Source organism: Anastrepha obliqua, chromosome 1 (assembly GCF_027943255.1).
Source record: "Anastrepha obliqua isolate idAnaObli1 chromosome 1, idAnaObli1_1.0, whole genome shotgun sequence".
NCBI lineage: Eukaryota > Metazoa > Arthropoda > Insecta > Diptera > Tephritidae > Anastrepha > Anastrepha obliqua.
In genome coordinates, this window is record NC_072892.1 from 30,810,404 (window position 1) to 30,820,144 (window position 9,741).

General features: G+C 41.6%; 1 protein-coding gene across 1 annotated transcript; it reads right to left on the reverse strand.

The window, feature by feature from the left end:
* Window positions 1-1,033: 1,033 nt before the first annotated feature.
* LOC129236418 (centrosomal and chromosomal factor) lies at window positions 1,034-6,304 on the reverse strand. The gene has a single exon (XM_054870793.1). The coding sequence runs from the start codon at window positions 3,781-3,783 to the stop codon at window positions 1,783-1,785; it is 2,001 nt and encodes a 666-aa protein (XP_054726768.1). The 5' UTR covers window positions 3,784-6,304; the 3' UTR covers window positions 1,034-1,782.
* Window positions 6,305-9,741: the final 3,437 nt, after the last annotated feature.

Here is a 9,741-nt window from a genome sequence, read left to right on the forward strand (position 1 = left end):
AAACAGTTCGTTGTCAACTAATGAAAAATATGTATGTATGTATTTATGTACATATTTTAATTTATAATTTAAATTTATAATTTCAATGCGACTGACCCAAATGTGGCCAATCGCATTGAAATCAAGCGAATAGACGAAATAAAGCAATAACAGGCACAGCCAGCCGACGGTAGTTCATTTAGGTGACGGAAAGCAAGCAGCTGCAACAGGAAAGCGGCGGACGGATCACATCAGACGCGTTTTGTTTGAAAAATGTGGCGCACACACATTTACATACTTGGACACACGAATTTCGACGATTCACGCAAACGCTTTTTATTTGTATGTGCATTTTCACTTCAACTAATCGCTTTTCGACTTAATTATTTCTATATTAATTTCAATTAAATCTTTTTTTCTTTATTTTTAATTTTAAAATTTCACAAGCATGCCTTTTTTTATGTTTTCGTTTTTTTTTTTTCAGCGCCAAAAGACAAATTAAATACAACATTAATTAAGAAGTTCAAAGAAGTGCTGATGAAACGCCAGCGTTGAAGGTCATTAGTTTGCGAGCGCACAGCTCACACAGACATGAGATAATGCATAAGCAACAAAAGGGATTTAGAAAACACAAAAACAAACAAAAAAAAAACCAAGTGAAGTATCAAATAAATTTAAAACTTGAAATGGTATTACAGAAAAACACAGCCTTCACACTAAATGATCCACTGGAATGATGAGCAATTCGATTCAGCAAATGTATCTGATTTTTATAGCTTTCCACCATCGTAGGAGCCCCATAAATTTGGTGAGCCTTAATGAATATTTAGTTATTTTGCGCCGTAAAATAGCCATTGCGCGCTAATAAATAACAAACAATAGACAATGCAGCTGTCTGCGTGAAACAATCGAATTCGTTGTATGTTTGGCGTGTGGGCGTTCACTAAACTCAAAATGCCGTCGGCATTTCTCATAAGCGCAAGTACGCTTTGGCGGCGCCTGTTCCCCGTCTCGACCTACACAATTCATATATGCCCATGCAAGTGTGAGTGTGTGTGTGTGTGTGTGTGTGTGTATGTGCATGGAACGTGTTTGTACATAATATCTCCCACACTTCTGGTGCCTGCGACACCGGGAGGTAGGTGCTTTTACTGCCGTAAACCCTAAGGCTACTTGCCTACTTGAATTCTAACTTCTAGCCCGTACTGCAAGCGTATAACAATAACTTTTAAGCGTTTAAGTATGTTCGAGTAACTGTTCGGGTCGTCCATGGCATAGCTTTATGTATGTATATCGGCAATGTATTTCCATTAGTTTGTAATCTTATTTGGTCCAAACTTTATCTAATGACTTTAATATCAATTTAACAATTTTGGAATTCTCCTTTAACTCTTTTTTTTTTTTTTTGCTTTTTATTTTTGTTTTTTGTTTTTCATTTCATTTACTGTTTAAATTTAATTTTGAATAGTAGCATTTTTTACTTTACTTTCTATGTTTCGAAATGTGATTTTTGGCGCATTTGAATGATGAATAATTTTTGCATATTGAATGCCGTTACAATTAAACTACCACCACTCGTCCTTTGAATATCCCCTGCGAAATCGGTTAACTCCAAAAAGCTTTGCGATAATATACGCTGAAATTGCGTATCGTCAATGTCGTTGCGTTGGCTCCCGGTGAGCGTATATTCGACCGGGCAGGCGCGACGTGGACACAATCTTGCTTTGCTGCTGCACGCACCTATCCACTTGGTGGAACACTTACAGTTTCCGCTTCTGCTACAGTGAAAGCGCTTTACGTTGATCATACGTTGTAGCAGGAGATCTGCTGGAGATGCTGGAAAGACGGTGTGGCCGCGAACTGTGAAAATGTCTGTCCCAGATTTGCCGCTGCTGCTACGGCCGCCACATTCGTTGTTGCCGCCGACAAGTAGGGATGCAGGCGCTGTGATCGCAAATACTGGCGATATTTGCCGCTGAGTTTGTCGTCGCGTGCGTAGTGTGTGCTTATCGCTGGGGTGGTGTCAGGTCCGGCCTGATAGTTGCTAGGAACTGTTGCCATCGGGCTGCGGTCGATCATGAGAGCCGATGCGGTGGACGATGTCGCAGCTGAAGCGGACGCAACACTGCTCGGATCGGGCCATATTGCACCTGCGGGCAAGCAATGTGCCTGTTGCGCTTGTTGTTGCTGCTGCTGCTGTTGCTTGCCGCTGTGATGCGCTGCTATGCTTGTGGCAGCCGTCGCACTGCTGCCGCCATATACACCACCCGATATCATCGCATCGCGCTTGCCCACGGCAGACAGACTTTTGCCGAATATCGCGGGTGTGCTACGGGGTGCCAGCATTTGGCTGGAGTGGACAGCTGCCGCAGCCGCTGCTGGCGTCATCGACGAGCGTGCAGCTATCGCTGCCAGCTGGTCCCATTGTGAGGCATTCTGGCTTAGGATATTCTGTTGGTTTTGGGAGGTAACGGCGGCTGCTGCAGCGGCGGCAGCCACAGCGGCGATTGAGGCAGATGAGCTGTGGCTGTGACTTTGGTTTGAACGCTCCTGCTGCTGTTGCTGATGCGCTTGACTGGCATTGCTACCAACTGCTGAGGCGGCGCGACTTTGGTTGCTGCGGTGCTGTGCAGCTGCTCTCCTTACTGCGCTTGCGTGCTCTATGTAGGCACCAGTGGCGGCAGTGGAGGATGTTGGGGCGGAAGAAGCGATGCTGGCTTGTTGTTGCGTCGCTTGCTGTTGCTGCGATTGTTGGTGGTGATGACTGTGATGGTGGTGTGTCACCACCACCGGATAATGCGCTTGTTGCGACATTTGTGACATCTGCTGCTGCTGCTGCTGCTGCTGTTGTTGTTGTTGCTGCTCCTGCTGTGATGACTGGCGCAGCTGCTGGTGCTGCAACTGTTGTTGGTATTGGGCAACCACTTGATGCTGTTGCAAGTGTTGCTGCGTTTGGTGTTGCTGTTGCTGTATAACCTGAGATTGACGCCCAACCGAACGGCGAGTCGAAGAACTGGCCGCTGTTGGACCGGACGAGCTAACCACTGCTGTTGCGCCGGTCGTAGTGGAAATGACCGACGTCGCGGCGCTGTTTAGGCCGCTAACCAACAAGGCGGTGCTGTTGCGTGCTGTCGCGGGCATATTGTTAACAAATGGACTGCGTCGTTGCGATTCAATTTTGCGGAAATAGCAAGGATGGATCATTAGCAACGGCTCGACGCGCTGGCCCACCGGTGGTTTGGGTTGATTTGGCAATTCGTACTCTACGCTGCAGTCTACATGCAATGGAATGGAATAGTCTTTTTGTGGAGTTGCAGTGCCGCCGGCACTGATTATCGCCACCGTAGCGCCAGTCGACAATGCACCGCTGCTGCTATTCGCACCGGCGCTGCTGTTGCTACTGCGACTATTGCTTATGCTAGCGCTGCCAATATTAGTGCTGCTAATCACTGGATTGGTGACGGCGACGGCGGGTATGGATGTGGGGGCATTACCGCCTCTGACAACCGCCGCCGCCGCCGCCGTCAAGGACGACGAACGACTTACGGCGGCGCTCGAGGGCGCACCATTCGATGATTGCGAGTGGTGTTGTTGTTGTTGTTGTTGCAACTGCTGTTGCGAGTGATGATAAAGTTGCTGCTGTTGGTGGTGATGCGTGGGCTGTGTCTGTTGGTGATGACTGTGGTTGTGGCTGTGACTATTGTGGTGGTGATGGTGATGAGTCTGTCCGCTGAGCAGCGCCGCCGAGGACATGCCGTGCGACAAGGCCATGTCGTAGTTGGCATAGCATGCAGCCATCGTCATTTTGGCAATATTTTCTGGTTGCTGTTGTCTTAAGCGTCGCGATTAAACTACTATTCGACTTCAACTACAAACTTCGCCACTTTTTTGTTTTTTTTTTTGTCACATAAAACTGCTTTCAAACATTCTCCGCGCACACTGTTTTGCCTGCTAATTTCACTTTATTTGCAAGGTTAGGTTAGACACATAAGCAGTTATATTTCGGCTTAACTTTACTTTTGTTTGTTGTTGGCACTGATTTTCCTCAAATTTGGGTAAAATGAGACGGGGAAATTTTGATAATTGTATTTCGAGCGCACTTTTTTTCTTCTTCTTTTTTTTTGGTTTTTGCGATATTTACACTGATTTTTTGTAAACTCTCACTTCTCACACTTCTTCAACTTCTTCAACTTCAGGCACTGGTGTTTCATACGCAGACAAATTTTCGTGCAAGTCTCGATAGTTTAATGCGTTATCGATACCTTCTAACGGGCGCAAATGGCAAATGGTGCCCGTGGACTGTTAGCCAAGCGCTGTTGCCAAGTGAATTGAACAGTTATAATATATATAATATAAATACGTGTAGATAATCACTTTGGTGCGACGCCACTGCTGCTCCAACTGCTACTGAACGCTGCTATGCGGGTAATTACGTGCGTAGTCCACACGAAGTTTGCTATGTATTTTATTTACAGATGATTATAATCCACTTAGGCATGCGTCTACATACATATTTATGCGTGGATGGGGTATTTTAATGTTAATTTACCAGGAACGTTAATCCATATGTTGCTGTTGTTTTTCTGTTTTTCGAAATTTCAGTTTACGAAGGTTTACTGTTGTTGCTATTTTAGTTTGTAATTAGGTAGAAATATATATTTACTTTTCTTTGCGTTAGTAATATTTTTGTAGGCGCAATTTATTACATTTATTCATTACATATATACATATATCTGTATATGTATGCGTGTAATACACGTGAACTAGTTATTTATTAATTTTTTTTTTATTTATTTAGTCAACCGATTTGTACACGTATATGTATGTGTTTTTTTTTAACTTTCAACTATGTTCGACTTTTGCTGTTGCATTGGCTTGTCTATGTGTTTTAATTTAATTTATTGGTATATTTGGAATAATCCTTGTAGTTACTTGTTTTCAGTCTTTACTCACGAAAAATTAAAAAAAATTACACTTTGCATTTTATTGTTTTGTAATTGTCTTTTGTTTTACAAAAATTAACTCAGCCTTAATAAGGTTTAATTTAATTATGTTGTGCTTGTATGTGTATAAGTAGTTTTAGTTACAAATGCAGCGATCTGCAGTATTATTTTAATTTGATTTGCAACGCGACGGCGACGCTGACGTTTCTCTTTTTTGATTTTTTTTTTTTTTTATTTGCGTTCAACCAATCGACCGTTTACTCTGACCAGCCCAAGCGTTGTGAAAAAAATTCTTAATGACTGCCCTCGTTTGCTAGCTGCTAGTTTATGGCTACGACCATACAACTACATACATCTCAGGGCTTAGAGTTGTTCTGTGGCGTTGCGTCGACTGCAGCAATTATGGCTACCGCGTGTCTGGCTCACTCTGCGCTGAGCTTGTAGGGGCCGTGATAATGACGTGACGTGGGACAATTCAGCTTTTCTACTTTGAGTTTGAGAGTTTTATCGTTTCACTCCGTTCTGCCCCGAATCCATTCAGCTCTGCCACGCTGCTGTTGTTGTAGCTGTTATTGCCTTATTGCCGCATGTCTTTAAGCAATCGATTCCCCTTGAACGGTTTTTCTCTTTTTAGGGTGTACGCCTGTAAGCGACCAACAACAAACGACTCGACAAAGGAAGTATTTGGTCCTTTGCTGCTTTCAGGTAGTTTTTTTTTTTTCGTTCTTTTTGGTCGAGTATTACACTCAGAGAGAATTATGCTGATATGCCATCTCGTTTGCACATACAATTCTCAGTAATAGGCCATTAATAAAAACGACAGACAGATAGACTGACAAACGGACCGAACGACTCACCGCGCGACGATAATACGACTGACTGTTGCCGCTTACAATCAAAGAGACAGATGCAACGATTGTTACGCCGTTCACGTAAAACGAAGGCCAATTGACAGCAGAAAAAAGTCGCTACGCCCTTTTCGTCTGGTTTTACAAACTTATTGAGGTCAGAATTTTCTTTCCATTACCCGATGCAAGTGAGGTTCAGTTTAATATGTACACATTACAACGCCCATAGTTTTTCGTTTATATATTCACTTTTCAACTCTAATTTGACGTATTTTTCTAATTTTTCACTTGCATCTGCTTTTCTTTGATTTTTACTTTACTTTATCACAATTTTTGTAATATTATTGTTGTTTATCTAATATAAGTCGTTTTTGCTTATAATCCTCCTTACTTATAGAAAAATATTGTATTTTATGTTATATTTTTTGGCTTTGTTTTGTATTTATTAACTTAAGTTTTTTTTTTTTAATTTATTTAGCTGAGCTCCTTAACGTCGCGATATGTTCAATTTCACGCACGACGAAAATATGTGTATCAAATGAGCTCTCTCAACCGACTGTAGCAGCATTTCTTGCACAATCGATCAATTCAAACATTTTCGAGCTGCCAACGACAAACGAATGGTTATCACCACCAGCTGACAAACAATTGAGTAGCCGATGTGGCGATTCGAGTCAAAGCTCTGAATACTTAAGCCACTCAAGAGTAAAGAATTTCCATTGTAGTATTGAAAAATATGTAGGTTCACTCATCTACACTCATAGCACTCATAGACCCCGCATATCAATAATCAGCTGTTTATGGAGAGCCAGCACTTCCTTTCTCATCGTGAGAGCGGAAGCGCAAACACATAAACCAATTGCATAGGCTGCCACTGCCGCTCGTTTTCACAACAGCCACTGCCGTTACACCACTAACACTATTACTACTGCGGCAAACAAAACAAGCCGCTCGTACCTGCTCTTCTTCTTCCGCTGCGTCGTGATGGTCAAATACCTTATTGTATATGAGTGTATGTACATATGTATGTAGGTTTCAATTGCAAATCTTATTCCATTTTTACTTATTCAGCCATTGCGGCGGCCATCTTTACATTTGAGAAATTGTTGTTTGTTGCACGAATATCAAATACATACATATATACAAATTTTTCTACAATACTTTACTCTTTCGCATACTCGCTCACTCACTCAATTTGATAACACACAATGGCTCGCACAACAAAAACGCCGGCGACGACCAACGTCTGACGTACTCTGCAACGACAACCCCTGCGACGACTACAACAATACCGACAATAACGACTGAAGGGCTTCCATTACTTTGCTGCATTGTTTGTTGTTGCCGCTACCATGTTTTTTCATAGCCTTAATGTTGGCATTGTGTGCCTGTGTGTGTGTGCGGGTTCTATTAACTTTGTTGCTACATTAAATACGATGTCAACATGTGCACATGATTTGTGTTTTGATTTGTTTTGTTAGCGCCATTCCTTTCTAAAACGAATATATCGGTTGCTTTCTAGCACACACGAAGTAAAATAGCGTCGGCAAAAACGGCGAGGGCTTTTGCCATTAAAAATCGCAGTTTCAATTTGCCACTGTGAAATGTTGGTGGATTTATGCACCAGTTAGTTTTAAGACATTGTTTTTATGCTCGGCTAATATTTTCGTGTAGTTCTGGAATGCAATATATTGCATACATACACAGAGATACACTTGTATATACTAAATAGCAAAACTAAATCATAGAGTATAAGATGTGTGTAATGGAAGTTTTGGAAATACTTGCATATGTATGTATGTATGTATGTACCCACTATTGGGTGGTTCCTAATTCAGATAGTCAGCTGATAACTTTGTTGTTGCCAGGCTGCGCAGCTAGCCGTCGCATTTCCATCGTAATACTTACATACATATGTATATATGTATATGGGAAGGGGGGCAAAGCGCAATAAAGGTAGAGACAACTAAAAATCGATTTCACACCAACAATCCGCTGAGCAATCAATGCAAGGTATTCAAGTTGACAAATTACGTTGATGTATATTTAATTGTGATTGAGAGAATTTTCATAACTGGTTATCAGCGCTGCAGTCGTCGGCTTAAATGAAGTTTTTACTACGAAATCCTCCTGAAATTATTGTGCTAAAAATTGAAATACATACAGTTTTATGCGACCTCCAGAGGCTGCAGCCTATTAGGAAAATCCTCATCTATCATTTAGTGTCTCATATGCATAACGGGCATCAAACCCCGGACAAATTGAATGACAAACGCCCTCAAATCAAGTCGCTCAGGGTTAACAAAAAAGTTTACTTAATGTAAAATTAGGCCTATTCTACTACAAATACAAAATAGTGAGAGAATTTCGTTCGTTGATTTTTACATTTATTATTAAATGATTCATTGGAAAGGTGCGGGAAATAGATCGCGATTTGCTTTTATGTAAAGGGTTTTCCATTAAGAGGTCTTATTTTGATAAAAGATCAATGGTTTCGTTGCTTGTGTGGCACGTAGCGCCCTTTTGTTGAAAATAAACGCTGTCCAGATCAATACCATCCAATTCCGGCCATAAAAATCATTAATCATTCACCGTAACTGTTGCTCCAGCTTCATTTTCGGAAAAGTAAGGTCCTATGACTCCACCGGACCATAAACCGCACCAAACACGTTGAAGACAACAACTCTTGTATTTTCTGAGCCCCAGATCCGACAATTTTGCTTGTTTACGAAACCATCAAGATGGAAATGGGCCTCATCACTCAAGATGATTTTTCGATGGAATTCCGTAACATTTTCATGCATTTCAACGAGCCAATCAGAAAAGACACTACGTTGTTGATGATCGGCCGGCTTGAGTTCTTGTGGTAACTGGACTTTATGAGTCTTAAGACCCAAAGTCTTATGCAAAGTACGATGTAATGACGTTTGTCTAATTCCAAAAAACGACGAGGAATGGACAAACCCGGCGTTTCTTCAACATTTTCGGCTACAATAACAATATTTTCGGCTATTTTTGAGCGACGTGCATGGGTTTTATTCTTCACATCTCTAACTTGTCCCAACAGCTCGAATTTTTTCACCAATTTCTGTATTGCAGTCCGACAAGGTGCTTCACGATGACCCAAAAATGTTCGAGTTTGACGAACCGTATCTGCGTGTATCGTTCCATTTTTATTAATGGACTTGTCAAATATCAAAAAATGACAGCTTCAAAAGTGACATCTACCGAAATAGCGGTCTGTTCAAAATAACACCTGTTATTGGAAAACCCTTTATTATGCAATTGGCATTAGTTAGATTCCCAAAACTCTCACTGCTCCTGCATTTTTATTCTGAACGACATATATTTTGCCCCCAATAATGAAAACACAGTAAAATAATAATGGAACTGGCTTTATTGTTTTTTTAAATATTCTTCAGGCGGAATGCAAGAAATGCAGGGAGCAAAGCTCAAGGAAAGCTGCAAAGCATCTCCTTTGCGGATGTCCTGCGTTATTCAAAACACGCTTAAAATATTCAGGTGCACCACCGCTTGGATGGATTGGAAGTTATCTCAGCAGTGGGTTGGCAATACCTCCTAAATTTGCAATAGAAACTGTCTCGAGAGGACTCTTTCAAAACGCATCAACTCCATCTGGTATCGCCTATACGTGACAGCAAGTCAACCAGTTCAACCTAACCTAACCCAATGCTCATACACTTCTGCATTTTGCCACTCAGAAGGGGATACCTCCAAAACGAGCTTTTAAAGGCTTAAGCAACTCTTTCAGGCTTCGAAAAACATTGACCTCACATTTTATTTTTTATATTCAGGCACAAAAATAAATCCTTAGGTGTCAAATGGGCGCTCTAAGGCGGATTTCTCATTAATTCAATAGTTTGAGTGCTCAAAATCACTCTTCTGTCGGCTGATACGTGAGAGCTTGCATTGACTTGGCGCAGGCTGGTTCCGATTTTCTTTAATTATTA